This window comes from Zootoca vivipara, chromosome 1, assembly GCF_965207765.1.
Source record: "Zootoca vivipara chromosome 1, rZooViv2.hap1.1, whole genome shotgun sequence".
Lineage (NCBI taxonomy): Eukaryota > Metazoa > Chordata > Lepidosauria > Squamata > Lacertidae > Zootoca > Zootoca vivipara.
In genome coordinates this window covers 108640060-108660997 of record NC_142582.1, presented here as the reverse complement: position 1 = coordinate 108660997, position 20938 = coordinate 108640060, and the positions used below count along the sequence as shown (strand labels likewise).

General features: G+C 48.3%; 1 protein-coding gene across 1 annotated transcript in view; it reads right to left on the bottom strand.

The window, feature by feature from the left end:
- TSHR (thyroid stimulating hormone receptor) overlaps positions 1 to 20938 on the bottom strand; it is a 63437-nt gene that overhangs the window by 7482 nt on the left and 35017 nt on the right. The window contains exon 10 of the mRNA XM_035107835.3: positions 1006 to 1194. Within this exon, the coding sequence (XP_034963726.2) occupies positions 1006 to 1194 (189 nt within the window). The remainder of the gene's footprint in view (positions 1 to 1005; positions 1195 to 20938) is intronic.

Sequence of the window (20938 nt, the reverse complement as noted above, 5' to 3'; positions counted from 1 at the left end):
ATCTAGGCATAAGAAAATATTATTCAAGGGATTTTGGACCCAAACTACTACCTGAGACCTTCTCTAAATATGACACATACATAATTGAATAGCATTTCACATTAAACATGCTATTACCGGTATGTATTATTTAATTGTCCTGCAATGGTGCTATTCTATTATTCATTTACGTTTATTAAAAGGAATTTCCACAGTGCCTTCTTACAATGAGAAGTCTACAAGGCTGCTTATATTAGACATTATAAATCAGTGGGTGGATGCATGCATGGGTGGAAATCCTAATTCTAATAATTTTGAACTAGAGCAGGAGTTCAGGATAAAACCCAACAAAACAAAACACAAAACAAAAGCAATAAAGGAATACTGATGGTTTTTCTGTGGTGACTCCCCACTTGTGGAATCATATCTCCTCAGGGAGACTCGCCTGGCGCCTTCATTACATATCTTTAGGCGCCAGGCAAAAATATTCCTCTTCTCCCAAGTCTTTAGCTAATTAAACAATCTATGGCAGGCATGTCCCAAAGCCCGTTTCGGGGGCGTAATCCAGCCCTTCGGTTGATTTAATCCGGCCCCCATGGCAGTATATGTCCTGGGGTAAAATCCTAAAAAAAAAAAAGTTCAACAACCTTGGTCGGCCCTCACCCATGTTCACGTCATCAAATATGGCCCTCTTTGAACAAAGTTTGGGCACCCCTGATCTATGGCCTTTTAAACTGTGTGTGAGGAGGTTATTGTTTTGGTTTGTTATTATGGTATGTAATTTTTGTGTTTTTATATTGTAAACTGCCCTGTGATCTTTGGATGCAGAATGCAGAGTCCTTTGGCGAAGGAATTCCAGAGTTGGGATGCCACCCCAGAAAAGGCCCTTCCATCTGCCTTATGAAAGTGGGGCACAGTTGAAGATGGACCTTGGAAAATTACCTCAGTTTCCGGGCATGTTCATGAGAAAGGAGACACCGTGGCCCCAGATGGTTTTAGAATTTAATTTAAATTGTTAAGACTTACCCCTTGGCTTTCTTCCAGTTCTTGAAAGCACAGCAGTGACTTTGGTATGACAGCTCAGCATTCGCAAGATAAGGAAAAGTCTGTATAGGGGGGAATTTCTTTAGGGCCCAGGTATTTTTAGCCATCAATTCTTTAAGGTTTTCCAGTCCTCTTGCGGGAAGAGTGGTGATACCTGTCTGGGAGACATCGCTGCGGATAGGCATAGAGAAAAATGAGGGGTAATATATTAGATCATATTTTCTTTAAGTGCTTCACAACTCATGGATGGCAGAAAAACCCACAGTCAAAATGAAACACAGAGGGCACCTGATCTATGTACAGTAACGGATCTTTGAGTGGGAATGCAACGCCGTCCAAAACAAGCAATTGTTCTATCTTCCGGACAGGGGCTCACCACCCACCCATAAAGCCTCCATCTTCTCATCATTCAGACTCAGTTTATTGGCCCTCACCCAGTCCGCCACTGCATTCAGGCCCTCGTCCAGGGCTTGCACAGCCTCTCCTGATTCAGATGTTATAGACAAATAGATTTATGTGCAACTGTTATAAGAATAAACTGCTCCTTTTCCCTTATGGGGTATCCAAGAGCCCATATAGAGTCCTTAAGTGGGTTTCCTACCGGTAGGAGAAAATAACAGAGGCCAACCAGGGTATACTGAGAAGCAAAGCGGCTAGTAAGCCTGATCTTTATTAAATTGTTGCAACAGGGTCCCCACTCACCACACGCAGGAGGAAGGAGAATCCTGAACAATGGTGTAGACTTTTGAAATTGCCCACCCTGCAGCCCAAGACCACCCCCTAAAACATCATACATACATCACAGGATGTGATGTCTACAGCAGAAATCCTGTCTGCCAGGATACCTGATAATGGTCACTGGTTGCATTACCTGGGCAGCCTGGCCATTCTTTTGTGATGGTTACTACTTTAGTTCCTGAATCCAGGTCACAGGCTCACCCTATTCACACACAAATACGCCCTTAAGACAGGATTTGTAAGCAAAGAAGACAATGGGGAGGCTTTCCCATTTCCTCCCTTCCTTGCAAAGAAATATCTGAGGTGAATTTGGGAGAGTCAAAATGGCTTCAGGATTGCTCTCCTGTACCACTTCAGACACATGGTTTGTATACTTATTATGTGCATTTATGAACATTCAATTTATATTTGAGACCTTAGAATTCTTATAACACTATCAACGTGTTGATGACAATGTGCTGCAAAACTCCTAATGGCTGCCCCCAATGTCACCTCTCTCTCTGGCTCCATCTACAGCAGCATGAAACAACTTTAGGCATGCTTCCCCTGAGACATCCCGGGAACTGTGGCTTGTTAAGGGTGCTGAGAGTTACCAGGAGGCCCCTTCTCTCCCTGGAGAGCTACAATTCCCAGAGTTTCCAGGGTTTGACTGTGAAACTACTCTGGGAAATATAGTCTCCTAGCAACTCTCAGCACTCTTAAAGAACGATGGTCTCCCAGATTCTTGGAGGGGAAGCCATGATTGGTTTAAGTTGGATGATACTCTTTTAAATGTATTGTGCAGACGGGGCCTTCATTCAGTTGCTGCTTCTTACATTGGTCAAGCATTTGCCGCAGGACCCCAGTCTGAAAGAGAATTTCTCACTCTGTTGCTCAGGGCCGTCTTAAGCATATCTGGCGCCCTGGCGCCGTGGTGCGAAGATCCCTCCGGCGCCCCCTCGCCCCGTTTCGCAGCACAGCTGTCTGGCGGGCACAGTGCGGCTGCTGCGGGCACATCAGCGTGGCGCCCCCCCCCCGGCGGCCCGGCAGCCTTTGCCGTAGGGCTGGCCCTGCTGTTGCTGATCGTATTCTTGAACAAAGGACCAAGGGGGGACTCTAAGCCAGGCATCCCCATACTTTGGCCCTCCACATGTTTTGGACTACAATTCCCATCTTCCTCGACCACTGGTCCTGTTAGCTAGGGATCATGGGAGTTGTAGGCCAAAACATCTGGAGGGCCACAGTTTGGGGATGCCTGCTCTAAGCTAAAGCTGCAGAATTGCAGCATTGTTAAGTTCAACTCCTGTACTTGGGACTTGTATCAACAGAAAGGGTTTTATTTTAAATCATTGCAGGTGCTGGTTAGCTTATGAACGCCAAATTCACACTGCTTTGTGAATTTAATGTAATTATCACAGGCTGTATCCCTGCTGCTACCCAATATAATTCCCCCCTCTGATGTCTGCCTGAGTCTTGAAATCTAAGCATTCTTGAGGAGGGGTCGTAGCTCAGTGGAAGAGCATCTGTTTTGCATGCAGAAAGTCCCAAGTTCAAATCCCGGCCAGCTCCAAGTAGAGGTGGGAGAGAAGTCTGGTCTGAAATCCTGGAAAGCTGCTGCCAGTCAGGGTAGACAATACTGAGCTAAAAGGGCTTAGTATAAGTAAGGGGGCATGGGTGGCACTGCTTGCTGATCAGAAGGTCTAAAGTTACCACTGAGCCTTTGGGGCTTGCTGATTGGAAGGTCGGCAGTTCGAATCCCTGTGACAGGGTGAGCTCCCATTGCTCTGTCCCAGCTCCTGCCAACCTAGCAGTTTGAAAGCATGCCAGTGCAAGTAGATAAATAGGTACCACTGCGGAAAGGTAAAGACTCTCATCACGGGGTTCCATTGCGCCAGAAGCGATTTAGTCATGCAAGCCCCATGACCTAGAAAGGTGTCTGTGTACAAACACCGGCTCCCTCGGCCTGAAAGTGAGATGAGCACCACACCCCATAGTCGCCTTTGACTGGATTTAACCGTCCAGGGGTCCTTCACCTTTACCTTAGTATAAGTAAGCGTTATATGTTCTCCTAGCAACAAAAATGACCATTGGATCTCTCACCTCAGTGTGCTAATTAGAAAAATGCTACTTGGGTGTGGGTGAGAGGGGATAGAGAAGAAATATTTGTCAAGGGTTTCACTGAAAGTTTGGGTGTTGTTGTTTTTTTTTTTGAAACCTGGACAAAGCAAATTTAGCATCAGTAATTTATTAACTGATCTCATGAAGCACTTTCATTTCAACGCTTTGCTCAGTAGAATTGCCGTTTTATAGAATCACAGAACTGCAGTGTTGGATGGTACCCCAAGGGTCCTCTAGTCCAACCCCCTGCAATGCAGGACTCTCAACTAAAGCATCCATGACAGATGGCCACCCAACTCCTGCTTAAAAACTTCCAATGAAGGAGAGCCCACTGTCTCCCAAGGGAGTCCATTCCACTGTCAAACAGCTCTTAATGTCAGAAAGTCATTCCGGATGTTTAGTCGGAATCTCCTTCCTTGTAACGTGAAGCCATTTATTTGGGAAAATCCCTCTGGGACAGGAGAAAGTAAGCTTGCTCCATCTTCTCCATGAGAACCCTTTAGATCAGGCATCCCCAAACTTCAGCCCTCCAGATGTTTTGGACTACAATTCCCATCATCCCTGACCACTGGTCCTCTTAGCTAGGGATCATGGGAGTTGTAGGCCAAAACATCTGGAGGGCCGCAGTTTGGGGATGCCTGCTTTAGATATTTGAAGAGGGCTATCATACCTCCTCTCAGACTCCTCTTTCCCAGATTAAACATACCCAACTCCCTCAACCGTCCCTCACCAGGCTTAGTTTCTTGGCTTTAATTAACCATTTTATTTCATTTGTTTTTGAAATACCCATAAAGACACACACAATTTGCATGGGAAATGATAATACAGTAAAAAATCAATAGCTCACCAATAGACTTAAAAGGCAGTCCAAATGTATACCATGTTGAGTGCTCACTGAAAAAAGAAGAAGGTTTGGTGTCCCTTTTGTGACCTGGTGACGGGGGTGGGGATCTAACCTTTGGGGTGGTCTGAGGAAAAATTATACCAAAATACAATTTTCTTCAAAGTGCTTCTTGATTTAATGCTGAAAGGTTTTCTTGCCAATGAACTAAAGTATGTCTTGAAAAAACATGTCTTGAAAAATTGTGCATTAAAAGTACCATAACCAACTTGGTGTAAAATCACTTACAAAGATGGAGAGCATCTAAGGGTGGGGGAATACAGAGGCCAAGCCATTAGCCGCCACAAGAGATGTACGCAACTCCGAATAATGCAATGACCACAAATGCAAAAGAAAGCAGTTCAAGAATGGTGCTCGTCATTCCAATTTGCCAGCCCTTCACACAAGTGTCCATAGAAGAGATGGGACTCAACTTCTCCACAGGTTACTTAGACAAAAAGGTCACATCTCTGAGTAAGTTAGCAGTCTAGCACCACTTATTTGCGATGTTGCTGTGAGATGTTTCTAAAAGCTCCGCTATAGAGAAACTACATTCTTGACTTGGAACTCTGAGCATTCACAGAATGGGTAATACCATCGGGCACGACCCAATTTACCTCCAGTCCTTTCATATTCTTCACAATGATATTGCACTAGTGCTGAATTTAGGGCAGTGCAGGCGGTTCTCCTGCACAGCGCGGTGAGTCGAAGGGGCACAAAACTGAGAAGATCCATTTGGGGGCGCCAAATTTTGGCCTTGCACAGGGGCGCCATATTACGAAAGATTTCCAAAGTCCGCCCCTGATTTCACTTGGGTGAAGAATGATGAAAACATATGACTCTCAAGCTTTTCCTTCATCTATGGTTAAAAGGTAAAAGTAAAGGGACCGCTGACCGTTAGATTCAGTAGCGGACGACTCTGGGGTTGCGGCGCTCATCTCGCTTTATTGGCCGAAGGAGCCAGCGTACAGCTTCCAGGTCATGTGGACAGCATGACAAAGCCTCTTCTGGCGAACCAGAGCAGCACACGGAAACGGCGTTTACCTTTCCTCTGGAGTGGTACCTGTTTATCTACTTGCACTTCGTGCTTTTGAACTGCTAGGTTGGCAGGGGCAGGGACCAAGCAACAGGAGCTCACCCCATCGCGGGGGTTCGAACCACCGACCTTCTGATCGACAAGCCCTAGGCTCTGTGGTTTAACCCACAGCGCCACCCACGTCCCTCATCTATGATTAGTGCTTGCTAAACCAGGGCTTCTGTGGCTCTCTGGATACCCAGGTTAATTAGTGATTTAGGATCAAAAATATGCTAGGCACAGCACAAAGCACAGGCAATACTTATTCCCTGCGCAGAGGAGGTCACACCTGAAGGACTGATAATGTCTGTGGCATCCGTACGAAAGTTAAGAAGAACCTCCTAGTTCAGGCCAATGGCTCATTTGGTCCAGCACCACGTTGCCAACCAGATACGTACGGGAAGCTCGAATGTAGACCTGAGCACAACAGCACTCTCCTCACCTGAGATTTCCAGCAACTGGCATGCAGAGCCATACTGCCTCTGGCAACGGTAAAGGACCCCTGGATGGTTAAGTCCAGTCAAAGGTGACTATGGGGTGCAGCACTCATCTCGCTTCAGGCCGAGTGAGCTAAGAGGAAGGCACATTTGGCAAACCCTCACCATGACCAAATCCCTCCTGGAAACCTATGTCCCCACTGTGGAAGAACGAGTGGATCCAGAATTGGCCTCCACAGTCACTTACGGACTCACTGCTAAGACCATGTTCATGGAAGACAATCTTACTCAGCTATGAGTGATCGCCAAAGAAGAAAGGAAAGACTGCCTCTGACAGGGGAATGTGTAACTCTGATCTCGTCCCACCTTCACTACTTACCCATTTGTCTCCTGCTTCAGTTGCAAGTGAAAATTTGGACCTTAAAAGCCCTAAATGAAACTGGATAAAGAACCACCTGCTCCCATATCAGCTTGCCTCGGCCTTAAGGTGTGCCTTAGAGACCCTGCACTCTGGGACGGGAACTACAGCTCCAAGAATTCTTGTGGGGAGCCATGGCATCGCAGTGCTTTAACTGAATGTGACCTCTGTCAGGTAATTGATGAGGTTCTTTCTCATGCCACCTCCATCACTTTTGGGGACTTGCCAGTGTGGAAAGCAACTGTGTATCTCACCTGAATGGCACAGTTCCTCTCTACAGGCGTTACTTATATTGGTGTGTGATCCAGCTACGGAGTAAATGCTCCATGTTATTATAGGTAAAGGCCCCTGACCATCAGTGTCCGACTCTGGGGTTTCGGCGCTCATCTCACTCTATAGGCCGAGGGAGCCGGCGTTTGTCCGCAGACAGCTTCCAGGTCATGTGGCCAGCATGACAAAGCTGCTTCTGGCGAATCAGAGTAGTGCACACGGAAACGCTGTTTACCTTCCCGCCGGAGTGGTCCCTATTTATCTACTTGCACTTTTATGTGCTTTCAAACTGCTAGGTGGGCAGGAGCTGGGACCGAGCAACGGGAGCTCACCCTGTTGCAGGGATTCGAACCGCCGACCTTCTAATCAGCAAGCCCTAGACTCTGTGGTTTAACCCACAGTGCCACCTGGGTCCCTCCATGTTATTATGGCAACATACTTGTCACAGTGGCCGGAGTGGACTACTTCAGAGTAACGACCCTACGCAGCTCTGCATTTTATTCTTTTATTGGTGCTGCGTATTTACAGTGCTCAAGTCATTGCTATTTACACGGAGCGATGTTGTCAGTCGGTTTCAGAACCTCCTAATGGCTTTTGGCGCGTCTTTCTCCAACACAAAAGCTTTGGCAGACCCATCCTCTTGCCCCTCCTCTTCCTGCGTAATTCTGGAGTTGGGGGGATGGGTCTTCCCCCCTTACTTGCCCCTTCCTGTCCCACCTGGGACCCTGGCTCCTCTACCTTGCCTGAGCCTCGGACACGACTTCCTGCTTCCCCACTGGAATCGGAACTCTCCCTGCTTTCCCCTTTGCTCGGGGACGGGCTTGAACTCAGGAGGGGAGGGACTTCGCGATATCCCCTGTCCCTCACATCCACCCCCCTCCCAAGCTCTCCTTCACCCCTCCCCAGGCCCCCCCCATGTGTCGGTGACGACTGGAAGCCTAAAAACTCGGTGCTCTCCGAGCCCGTTGGTGTGAACACCTCCCCCCAGTCCTGCGAGCCCCCCCCTTCCGCCTGGGAGGACGGGAATCCCAAAAAGTCCGTGGCGTCAGAGCTGGTGGGGGTAAAAATGTTTTGCCAATCTGCTCCTTCCTCTGACTGGGTGGATCTTGGCGACACCCATACCTCATCCTCTGGTTCCTCAAACTCCGCTTCCCAGCGCCATGGTGAGCTGTTCTCCCGTGCCTCCTCCTCCTCCCCCTCCCTTTCCATGTGCCAGGGCTTGGGTCTGTGGGGAAAGAGGGCGTGAAATTCTTCCACCAAGAATTCCTCCTGTATCTGAGTGGCGGGAACCCATTCATTCTGGGACGGTGGAGCATCCTCCCATGCCATGAGGTACTCCAGGCCCCCCACCCCCCACCTTGAATCCAGGATGGCCGTGGCCTCATTGAGTTGCTCCCTGCTTTCCCTCTCCCCCCCTCCCTCGGGGGTTTGTTCGCTGTCTCTGAGCCTGCTGCTTTCCCTGTACGGCGACAGCAGCGATCTATGAAACACTGGATGCACCCTCATGTCCTCTGGCAGTGCCAGCCTGTATGCCACCGGGTTGACCTGTTGCGTGACCGTGAAGGGGCCCAGCCATTTGGGTGCCAGCTTTTTGCACCTCCCTCTGGTGGGAAGGCCCTCCGAGGACAACCACACCTTGTCCCCCACCCTGATGACCTCCCCTTGTCGCCTGTGGCGATCTGCCCCCTTTTTGTACGCTTCCTTGGCCCTCTCCAAGTGTTCTCTGAGCTGCTGGTGCACCGTCTCCAGTTCCTCTGCCCAATCCTCAGCCTGTGGGCCCTCCTCCTCCTCCTCCCTCTCCCTCTCTGGGAAAGATCTGAGGTCGCGCCCGTAATTGGCCTTAAAGGGCGACACCCCTGTGGAGACGTGCACTGCATTGTTGTAGGCAAATTCTGCTAGTGGCAAGCGATCCACCCAGTCTGTTTGCCGCTGGCTGACGTAGCATCTCAGGTACTGCTGCAGAATGGCGTTGACCCTCTCCGCTTGTCCGTTGGTCTGCGGGTGTCTAGCCGTCGACAAGCTGACCTCCACCTGCAGGAGGTTCATGAGCCGCCGCCAGAACCTGGAAACAAATTGGCGGCCACGATCCGAAATAACCCTTAAAGGTAATCCATGCAGTCTGAAAATGTGATCAACAAACAGTTTGGCTGTCTCTTCTGCCGAGACTGCCCTGGCACACGGTATAAAGTGACACATTTTGGACATGAGGTCCACCACCACCAACACTGCAGTCTTACCCCTGGACGAAGGCAGATCTGTGATGAAGTCCATGGACACCACTTCCCACGGCCTGTGTGGTGTGGCTAAGGGCTCCAGCAACCCTGGTGGCGCTGCTCTGACCACCTTCGCCCGCTGGCAGGTGGTACAGCCCCTTACATAGTCTCGAACATCTTCCCTCACCCCTGGCCACCAGAAGTGTCTCATGACTAGGTGAGTGGTCTTGTCCCTTCCAAAATGCCCCGCTGTAGGGTTGTCGTGCATCTGCTTGAGGACCGTACGTCGAAGCTGGGTGGTGGGTAGGTACAGCGCACCCTTGTAGAAAAGCAGCCCTCTGCGTTCTGCAAAGTCTTTTGCCTGCTCCCTCCCCCCTCTCAGTTCTCTGAAGATGCGGTTGGCAAATTCATCCGCTGCCGTCAGTGCTGTGAGTTCTGCCTCGCTCACCACTGCTGCTCCGCAGGACCATGCCGACGGGGGGAAAATGTGCCTTGGGGCTGGTGGCGCCTCCTCCTCCATGTACTCTGGCTTGCGGGAGAGGGCATCCGCCCTGACATTCTGCTCTCCTGGGATGTAGTGTATGGAGAAGTTGAAGTTCGAGAAGAACTCCGCCCACCGTATCTGCCGCTGGTTGAGCACCCTGGCAGTTCTCCAGAACTCCAGGTTCTTGTGGTCTGTGCACACCTGGATGGGGTGCTTGGCGCCCACCAGGAAGTGTCTCCAGTGCTGGAACGCCGCGTGGATCGCAAGAAGTTCCCGATCAAAAACTGTGTAGTTTCGCTCGGGCTGGGTCAACTTCCTGGAGAAGAAGGCACAGGGTCTCCACTCTCTGTTGGCGTCCAGTTGCAACAAAATGGCGCCCACAGCCTTATCAGAAGCATCTGTTTCAATGCGTAGGGGCGCGTCCTGAACCACGTGGAACAGGTTCTGGTCTGAGGCGAACACCCTCTTGAGGCTTTCGAACGCTGCTTGCGCCTCTGGTGTCCACCTGAACTTCTGCTTGCCTCTCAGGCAGTCAGTGATGGGAGCCGTAACTCGAGAGAAGTTCTTGATGAACTTCCTGTAGAAGTTGGCAAAGCCTAGTAGGCGTTGGGCATCTTTGCGCGTCCTGGGGCTGTGCCAGTCCAGGATGGTCTGCACCTTGTCCTTGTCCATTGCCAGCCCCTTGTCTGACAGCTTGTAGCCCAGGAAGTCCACCTCCTTGGTGTGAAACTTGCACTTCTCCAGCTTCACATACAGGTGGTTCTCCTTCAGGCGCTGTAACACCTCCCTGACGTCCTTCACGTGCTGCACTGGGTCGTTGGAGTAAATAAGGATGTCATCCAGAAAGACCAAGCATTTCCTGAAGAGTAGGGACCCCAGGACGTGGTGCATGAAGGCCTGGAAGCATGCTGAGCCCCCTTGCAACCCGAAGGGCATCACCAGATATTCAAAAGAGCCCAGAGGCGTGAACATCGTGGTTTTCCACTCATCGCCTTCCCGGATCCTGATCAAGTTGTACGCCCCCCTCAGGTCTAGCTTGGTGAAAATCTTGCCTCTGCGTGCCGCTGTCAGGAGATCATCCACTCTGGGCATGGGGAAAGCCACTGGCTCTGTCACCGAATTCAGCCGTCTAAAATCCACCACAAGACGGCGCTGTTGCGTGTCTTTCTTGTCCACCCAGAAGACCGGGCTGCCCCCTGCTGCCTTGCTTTCTCTGATGAACCCCCGCTTGAGGTTCTTGTCGATAAAAGCGCGCAGATCCTCCAGTTCCTGGTCTGACATGGCGTACAGCTTGGCTGGGGGTATAGTTGCCCCAGGCACCAGGTTGATCTGGCAGTCAAAAGGCCTATGTGGGGGCAGGTGGTCGGACTCCGCTTCACTGAAGACCTCCTGCAGGTCCCAGTATGGTTTGGGTATCGCCTCACCCCCTTTGACGTGCATGGTGGCCACCGTGGCTATCGGAGGCCCCTCCCCTGGTTGGTGCTGCATGCAATGTTCCAGGCAAAAGTCCGATCCAAAAGTGATGCATCTCTGATGCCAACTTATGGAGGGGTCGTGGCGCGCCAGCCAGCTCATGCCCAAAACGATTGGGGGGTCTGAGATGGTGGTGACGTTGAATGCCAGTGTCTCTGAGTGCCTTCCAACCGTCATTCTCATGGGGGGGGTTTGATGAGTGATGGCCCCTCCCAGCAGCTCTCTGCCGTCAATGGTTGCCACGTGCAGAGGAAAATCCAGCTGCAGAAGCTGGATCTGGTGCTCTTCTGCAAAGTTTCTCGAGAAGAAGTTGGCTGAGGCACCACTGTCAATTAGGGCGAGGACCGGCAATGGATAGCCATTTGGGAGCGTGAGCGTCACTTCTAGAACCACTCCTGCTCTGGGAGGGGTGGGCTGGCTCTGCTCCTCTCTGTGCGGGTGGGTGGGCTGGGGCTGTTGTCTGCTGACTGTGCCTGGCTGCCGCCCCTTGTCTCCTGCAGCCAGGCTTTCCCGTTTCCCTGCTGTGGTGCTGCGTCAGTGGGGGAGGGCACAACCGTTCCCGCCTTTCCTTGCCACTCCCTGCGATGTGGGCAGTCTCTGACGAGATGCTGGGGGGAGTTGCAGAGAAAGCAATTCCCACCCCTTCCCTCCTTGCGTCTTGGCGCCGCTGGGGTTTGAAAAGCCCGCGCGCGCGCGCTATCAATCTGCATGGGTTCCTGGTCCTGACTGGCCCCAGGCGTGGCTTGAAAGGGTTGTTGAGGGAGTGGCTTCTCCTGCGACCGTGGGAACCAAGCCCGCTTTGCGCGCGTTGCTTGCTTGTCGCTCCATCTGGATTCCTGCCTCACCCCCACCGCCAGAGCCGCTTTGCTCAGTTGATCCATATTACTGGGCTTTGGACCTCTCGAGAGCTCATCCTTCACCTCCTCATGCAACCCCAAGTAAAACGCCGCTTGCATTGGGGCAGACTCCAGATCCCACCCCAATCTGTGCACCAGCATGGTGAATTTCGCCCAATACGCGCGAACTGTCATATTTCCTTGGCGTAAATTATGAAGTTCCTCCTTAGTCTGGTCCATATGACTATCGGACGAATACATCGTTTTCAAACCTTCTAGAAATAGTTTGACATTCTTCATGCAAGGATTCCTTGTTGCAATTAACGGTCTTAGCCACTCCCTGGCCGCCCCTGTAAGGTGCTCCACAATAAACGCTACTCTGTGCTCATCATCAGGGAACTCATCGTGGTGCAGCTCAAGAGCATACACAATCTCAGTCTCAAAGCCCTGAAACTCCTTCGGGTCTCCATTGAACTTGCTTACTAGGGTCCCGGCTCTCCTTCCTGGCAGCACTTGGACTTGGGGTGCCCCTCCCGCCTTGTTTTTCTCTGCATCCAGCTTGTTTTGGAGGTCTACCGCCACCGCCCTTAAATGCTGCTCTTTTTCCTGGAGCTCTCTCACCTGTTCCGCAAGTTGTAGCCGGTCGTCCTGGACCTTCTTAGTCTCCTCTTTAGCTGCCTTCAATTCTCCCTGCGCCTGCAGCGACAGCTGTTGCAGTTCTAGCTGGGCTTGCTCAGCGATCTGCCGCCACTTCTCCGCCTCTGACACGCTCATCCCGGCAACTCCAAAGTAGCCCAAAAATGATTAGGAGGTTGCTGTCACAGTGGCCGGAGTGGACTACTTCAGAGTAACGACCCTACGCAGCTCTGCATTTTATTCTTTTATTGGTGCTGCGTATTTACAGTGCTCAAGTCATTGCTATTTACACGGAGCGATGTTGTCAGTCGGTTTCAGAACCTCCTAATGGCTTTTGGCGCGTCTTTCTCCAACACAAAAGCTTTGGCAGACCCATCCTCTTGCCCCTCCTCTTCCTGCGTAATTCTGGAGTTGGGGGGATGGGTCTTCCCCCCTTACTTGCCCCTTCCTGTCCCACCTGGGACCCTGGCTCCTCTACCTTGCCTGAGCCTCGGACACGACTTCCTGCTTCCCCACTGGAATCGGAACTCTCCCTGCTTTCCCCTTTGCTCGGGGACGGGCTTGAACTCAGGAGGGGAGGGACTTCGCGATATCCCCTGTCCCTCACAATACTAAAAGCTACTAGATAGTATGACATCAATATCCTGCTAAATCCAGTATGGAGTGCCTGTCGGAAGCTCTGTAACAGAACTCTACTTAAGTAATACCGCTGCAAGATCCTTCAGGGTTCAGAAGGACCCAAAGTTCTCAAGTCACTTTTCTTAAGGTGCTTTCATACATGAGCCAGTAAAAGAATAACCCCGCTAGGATTAATCAGATGAGCAAACCAGGTGATGTAATATTAAAAGGATGCTTTCTCAAGTATCTTTTACAAAGGCTGCAAGGCTGGTTCTAGGGACGCCAGGTGTCAAGCAGAATTCAAAATGGGACTTCAGAAACAAGCAATTCCTTTTCAATTCCATGATTTCATGGTGGTGGAATGTGAGGGGGTGCAACTTTGAGCGTTTTAGCTTTCATTATATACGCGCCTCCCCCCCCCCCTAAATACAGGCATTTCTTTCGGAAACATTGGTTCAGTGGTGGACCTACATTTCAGTGGTGGCCCTGAAGCTTGAACGGTCATGGGTGGGGGCCCTTTGCTGCCCGCAATAAGCGCTGGGTAACCACTGTTATCTTCTTCAGTGAGGTTGTTCCATGACAGATCAGCATATCTTTACAACATCTGTCCTACCGACTGTCGAATTTTGGGATTGTTGAAATGTATACAACAAATAATTAATCAATTTGAGGTATGCCACTCAAAGTGGGTCTACGAGACACAAAATTTTCAAGCAGTGTGTGAACTAAAGTTGCTTCTGGGGCTCCTCCTGGATTGGGGGCCATGAAACTTAAACTTCATTCATTTCATAGTAGACCAGCCCCTGCATGTGCACTCACTCCTTGCCCATCTGTGTTGGGGCGCTTGGTTGTGCCCCCTCAAAGGTTCATTTGTTCAATATCTGTTTGATATAGTAAGTTCTGGCAGTCATAATGCTCTAGAACAGGGGTGGCCAACTCCCAAGAGACTGTGATCTACTCACAGAGTTAAAAACTGGCAGTGATCTATCCCCCTTTTGAGGGTTCAGGTCAAAGTTGTAGGGCTTTTTTAGGGGGAAGGAAAGCCCCATTTCTTTGGGGTTTGAACTTTTTTAGGGGAGTCAAAGTTGTTGAGTTTCTTCGGGGGGAGCCAGTGATCTACTAGGGATCTACCACAGACATCCAGTGATCTACTGGTACATCACGATCTACCTGTTGGACATGCCTGCTCTAGAAGGTAACACCATTTGAATTTTCAAGGATGTGAACCACGATTACTGATGGGTGATTTAATTAAAACTCTTATTGGTAAACAAAAATATATATTCTCTCTCTCTCTCTCTCTCTCTCTCTCTCTCTCTCTCTCTCTCCCTCTCCCTCTCCCTCTCTCTCTCATTTGTATAGATTTAGAGTATATTGACAGTGAAATCCTATACTTGCTTACTCAGTAGTAAGCCCCAGTGATTTCAATGGGACTTATTCACAAGTAAGTGCGTAAAGGATCACAGCCTAAAAGGATAATCTTCCAGGGGGGGGGGGAACCAAGAAACCCCAAGCAGGATTGCTGGATGTGAAGAAAGTAAAAGTAAATAAAACTGATTGTAAGTTTAAAAAGAACAATGACGTGATTATATAATTAAGGAGAAACAAACATCAAACTCAAAATCAAATTTATAAAGACTTAGGTTTAATAAAACAGATTAGAATTCAATTCCCCCCTTTTTGCAGCAGAGTTTTCATCTGGTTTAAATTATTTTTATTTTTCTGCACAACCTTGGCTGTAACAATTTTCACAAATTCTGAAGTTCATCCAGTATAAAAACAATGTGCCTTATTAAATAATCTCTGAACTCTTCTACTGTGTTATTGAATCTACTTATTTAAGCAACTGATGCCCTACTTAACTTGATGATGTAATTTTTATTATTTTGTTTTTGTCCTTTCACTATTCCCTTCATACTACGCTCAATTTTGCCACCTACAGCATCTGACTTGGATTCAAACATGCCCTCCTGTTTATGGAAGGAAGTCGATCCCATAAAAGATCACGAGGGAGGTGACTTTGGTTGAGTCCCCATTTCCGTTCCTGCACCCTATAAAAGCTGACCCAGAGAGTTGGGAGACCCTCTCGGGAGCTGTGGCGGGGGGGCAATGGTTCTGACCCTTCTCCAATGGGGTAGAACTCCATTCCTGGGGGAGTTATCATACTATATTTAAAGGTAAACATTTTCTTAGGGCAATCTTAGAAGACACAAGCAGTGAAATATATAAAAACTACAATCCACTACAACATAGCATAAACGTAACACTCCAAATAAAATATCAGTAATATACTGTTACTGACATTTTGATGCACATGCAGTGAGTAAAACACATGTCTGCACTCTTTTGAACTTCCTAGTATGTCTGTTAATTTTTTTTTAATTTTGCATGCTATCAAACTCCATCCAGTGGTGTGGATGGGAAAACGGAAATGTGTTTTAATATTGCCAAAAGTACACACAGAAAATTTGGATCTGAGCGGTTGGGATATAAGGTCCCCATTGGGAAGCACCCAATGCAGTTTCTTCACTTATTCTGTGTGTGTCTGTGTGTGTGTCTGTGTGTGTTTTAGATTTTGAGCTCAGACTTTCGGCAGGGCATGCTCATTTTACTTTGTATTACTTTTGTATAGCATCTAGTGTATTCCAGGAACTTTTATCGAATAACAAATAACATCTTTGAAGATGCAGCCTGAAGGTTTTGTAAAAATTCATGTATAGGGTAAATACTACGGGAGGAATTCATTCCAGGGCTCCTGCTACAACAACAACAACAACCTTTAAAAGCCCTAAATGGCCTCGGTCCAGGATACCTGAAGGAGCGTCTCCACCCCCATCATTCTGCCCGGACACTGAGGTCCAGCACCGAGGGCCTTCTGGCGGTTCCCTTGTTGTGAGAAGCCAAGTTGCAGGGAAGCAGGCAGAGGGCCTTCTCGGTAGTGGCGCCCGCCCTGTGGAACGCCCTCCCAACAGATGTCAAAGGGGAAAACAACTACCAGACTTTTAGAAGACATCTGAAGGCAGCCCTGTTTAGGGAGGCTTTTAATGTTTAATAAATTATTTAATTTCATTTTTCTGTTGGAAGCCGCCCAGAGTGGCTGGGGAAACGCAGCCAGATGGGCGGGGTATAAATAATAAATTTTTATTTTTATTAACAACAACAACAACAACAACAACAACAACAACAACAACAACAACAACTGTACTCTGCCCATCTGACTGGGTTGCTGGGACTCATTAGTTGAAGGGAAATATACACAGTAAAATAAACAAACGAACAAATAAATAAATATCTAGAAAGGGGGAAAATGAGAGCAGAAATTGCATTCCTCTCACCTTTCTACTCTGTTTCCTGATGCCAGGATTTTGGGAAGACTATATTTTGACTTTGGGGAGACTATATTTTTCCGTGTATAAGATGATATTTTTTTGCTAATTTTTTTAAGTCAAAAATTGAGGGTCGACTTAAACACAGATGGTGAATGCACAGGGGTTCAGGCTCAGGCTCAGGTTCTGGCGGCCTAGGCTTGGGCTCTTGAAATATGGCAACCCTAACCCTCAGAAAGCTCAACAACTTTGGCCAACTTCCATCAAAAAAGCTCATGTGACCGCCCCCAAAAAGCTCAAAGTTGTTCTGTTTGATGTTTAAAATATTGATTTCTTAATTTTGGCTTCAAAAAACTAGGGGTCCTCTTATACATGGGGGCATCTTATACATGGAAAAACATGGTAAGTACATAAAAGAGCTGCTAGATCAGGCCTTAAAGCCTACCTAGTCCAGCATCCTAGACTTGCAATGACCAGTCAGATGCCTATGAGATGCCCCCAAGAAGGACTCAAGCTTATCTCAGATCCTCCAGTGTCAGAAGTCCCCCAACCCTCTGGTAGGAATGCTCTGTCAATGCTGCATCCCCCTAACACTTAAATGAGGAAAACATAATAAAGTATAATAACCATGACCACGAACAGCTATTTGCTTTCGTTCTCAATACCAAGCATGGAAAAAATGGATTTCAGATGGACTGCACATTTAAAGTTTTGCCAGCTTTCATATTTTGAAATTTGGTACTCTGCATTTTCCTTGCAAGAGCCAATCTAGTTGATGCTGAAGCAACTTAGTAACACAAAGCAGATTGTCAAGAAACCATTTTGGTATGCATATATTTTCATAAATGCCGATCTATGATCTCAGTATATCGGATGCTAGAAACAAATTCATTGCAGCATTCCCTATTTCGGGCAACAACATCTGAAAACAATTACATGTTGCTGCTATGGAAAAGAGTCGGCAAGGTGCGCAGCGTTGAAAGCTGCTTAAGGAACACCAGCCACCTGCAAAACAATCGCCAGCACCACCACTGTGCTCTTAAAAAAAAAAGAAGCCATAAAATAGATAATGAACACATAACTGAAAATTAATGACTAAGCAGCACGTATTTAATCAAAGCCAATGAAGATGATCACATCCTAACATGTTAAGATGCCTAATCCCATGGTACCTCGGGTTACAGACACTTCAGGTTACAGACGCTTCAGGTTACAGACTCCGCTAACCCAGAAATAGTACCCCGGGTTAAGAACTTTGCTTCAGGACGAAAACAGAAATCGTGCAGCAGTAGCAGCGGTGTGGCGGCAGCGGGAGGCCCCATTAGCTAAAGTGGTACCTCAGGTTAAGAACAGTTTCGCGTTAAGAATGAACCTCCAGAACAAATTAAGTTCCTAACCCGAGGTACCACTGTACTTTCCCACCCTGTTACCTAAAGTTGTTTTCCAGATCAGGGATTGGATCTGGAAAGTGCTGCATGGCAAACACATCTTGCATTGAGTGCTGGTCCCTCAGATAGGTTCAGTAGGTCAGTTTATGAATGACACTGAAGAGCAATGCAGACTTCATCTATCTCTCCCAGGGCCGAGGCTGGTTCATTTGAGCAAATAGGGCATGGCCCCACCAACCTCAGTCTGTTGGTCTCCCTGCCTTCGACCCTACCAATTCTAACAGCCACCACTGATCACTTCTTACGTTAAGTCATTGTGCAAACATGCTCAGGACTAAAATGGGGGAAGGTGTATTCCCACTGAAAGTTGGGACCTCAGATCTTTGCTGAAAACAGCAGGGCGTCAGAATAACTTACTCTGCGCCTCTTTCCCCAAATCCCTAAAACTGGCCCAGACACATCCTTAGCAGCAGGGTGAAGTGCATGGACACAAGCTCTGGGAACACAGAGGAGAGGCCATTTGAATTGACTGATTGGGAAGTGTCTACAGCTAACCTTCTGCTTGGCGAACCCAACAAGATGCCTGGTGGTTAACTCAGGGCCCTCTCACCATCCAGTTTCCTGGAAAAAAAAAGTATTTTGGCAGCAAAAGAGGCTTGATCCTTTGCCACCATAGCAAGGGAGAGGGCAAATGGCAGCATGGCGGGCAGCGAGATCAAATTTCTACCCTTTATCCTCCCCATTTGGATTTGGGTCCGAAAGGCCAAGCAAAAGTGTGGAAGCATGGAGGACAAGTGTGACACTGCACAACATCATTGCTTATCACAGAGCCTGTCTGCTAAGGCCTTAGATTGAGTTTTCCCAGCTTTGTGGAACATGAGCTAACCTGAGACAGATTTAGGTCTGATCTTAAACCAGGAGGTTTGAATACAGCAAAAATATACAGTAAAGTGATTTTAACACAGCAAGATATACAGCAAAGATAGAGTAAGACTGTTTAAAATAAATGCCTTTAATCCTATTAAATATGTCATGACCTGATTAGCAGAAAGGGTCCGTGGGTCAGAATAGGTCTGTAATAATCATTATACCTTGTTTTTCCATATTTCTCACAGCCAACCTCAGGATGAAAGTGAAGCCTCCTCTGGGAAGGGAAGGCTCAGGAGTTGGCAAATCGCTAACTGCAAACTCTCTCCATTTATTTTTAACATTGGATGAAATTTTCCCCTTGTGCCCAAAGAGTTAATATTTTGGTTGAATTTGGAACAGTGCATGCTACAAAAGGTGATCAAATCATGAACCTCGTTTTGTTTTTGCTCAACTTGTCCAGAACTTGAGCTCTTTTGTTTGGAACTTAGGCAGCTGTGCTGGCTGACACAGTTGGTAGATTATGCCGATTGGGCCTCTGAATCCTAGCCAAGATCTCATTATGCGAAGAGCAGCAAGTGCGTAATCGTTCTTCTGAGGCTGGAAGAGAACCGGTGACTAGGTCCCTTCTGCTGTGTTGCTTATTTCTGAGGCTGGAGCATGGTGACTGAAAAACACAGCAATGTAATCAATGGCACTTGCCTCAGCTACAGAAAGAGGGATGGCGTAAGGCCCACAGGTCACTAGCAGAGCAACTGTTTTGCATGCAGAAGATCCCAGGTTCAATTCCCAGCACCTCCTGGTAGGGCTGGGAATGTCCCCTGTTTGAAATCCTGGACAGCCACTGCCAGTCGGACAATACTCACCTTGGTGGGCTACCAGTCTGACTTGGTAAAAGGCAACTTCCTGTGTCCCCATGAACTTGCGTTAACACTAAGCCTCTGTAACCACTGTTTGGAAGTGTGCAAGTCTGCCCTTATCAAGGCAAACATCTTCTATAACAGGGATGTGCTTTTTGGACTCCAACTCTCACCAACCCTACTCAGGTTGGCCAATGGTTAGAGATGCTGGAGACCCGCCGATTATTTGCGTGTGAACCCTGGGAATACATGTCAAGCCTCTCCTTTTCTGGGGGTGGGATATAAAACACTACAGGTAGGGCTTACCTGAATACAAACCTATCAGCCCAAAAGCTCGGTGAAAAGAAAAGTCTTAATGGAGCATCAAAAAGCCAACAGAGGGATGTGTTGTGGACAGGGGGGGTGATCGGGTAGCCTCTGTTCTTATTTTTATTATGTGTTTTTTATATTGTGCTTTTATGTTGGGAACAGCCAAGATCTATGGGTATAGGGCGGTATATGCATTTTAATAATAATAACAACAACAACCAGGCTTCTTGAGGCAAGCAGTTATACAAAGCAGGGTGAAACCAAAAAGGCTATATTCTGTACCATATTCCAGCTAAACCAACTTTCAGTGTCAGTAGGGCACCAAGTACAGCCTCAGATTAGAACAGGCAGGCTGGCTCATGAGTTTGGCACTACCATTACTAGCGAAATGTCAGGGACTGTGAGAAGATGACGAGTGTGCACCAGGGGAAGGAGGGATGAAGTCTGACACGGGAGGCAAGACCAGTGATTTGTGGGGAACTGTACCGGCCAGGAGGCAAGAATCGTAGGCAGGGGAAGCGTCAAAGATGGAGGGTGGAGCAGAGGATGAGTTGGGATAAGAGGAAAAGAGGCAAGTCAGGCAAGTGGAGGGCCAGGTGCTTCCCCGCCTTCTCCTGCACTACTGTCTCCTAGAACCAAGAGGGGACTGAAAAGGGATGAGCAGAGGAAGCTCCCATGCCGGCGCAGCCTCTGCTTGCATGCACGAAGCTCATTGGGGCAAGTACATAAACTGGTGGAGCAGAAGCGGTCCCCTGGTGCAGAAACTGCTCCATTGAGTGTGGACCTGGGAACAGATTGTTGTGCAGGGTATCCAGAGCTGTAGAAGCGATTGTTGAGTGTTATCTGTTGTTGAGTCAACTATCTGCTGTGCTTGTTCCTTTGGTTGTGAAGTGCCCTTGTCACGAAAGACACATTATGTGAAACAACCAGCAGAGGATGCTTAGAGTACTATTAAATAACAATGCTATAATTTCAAGGTATCTCTGCTCG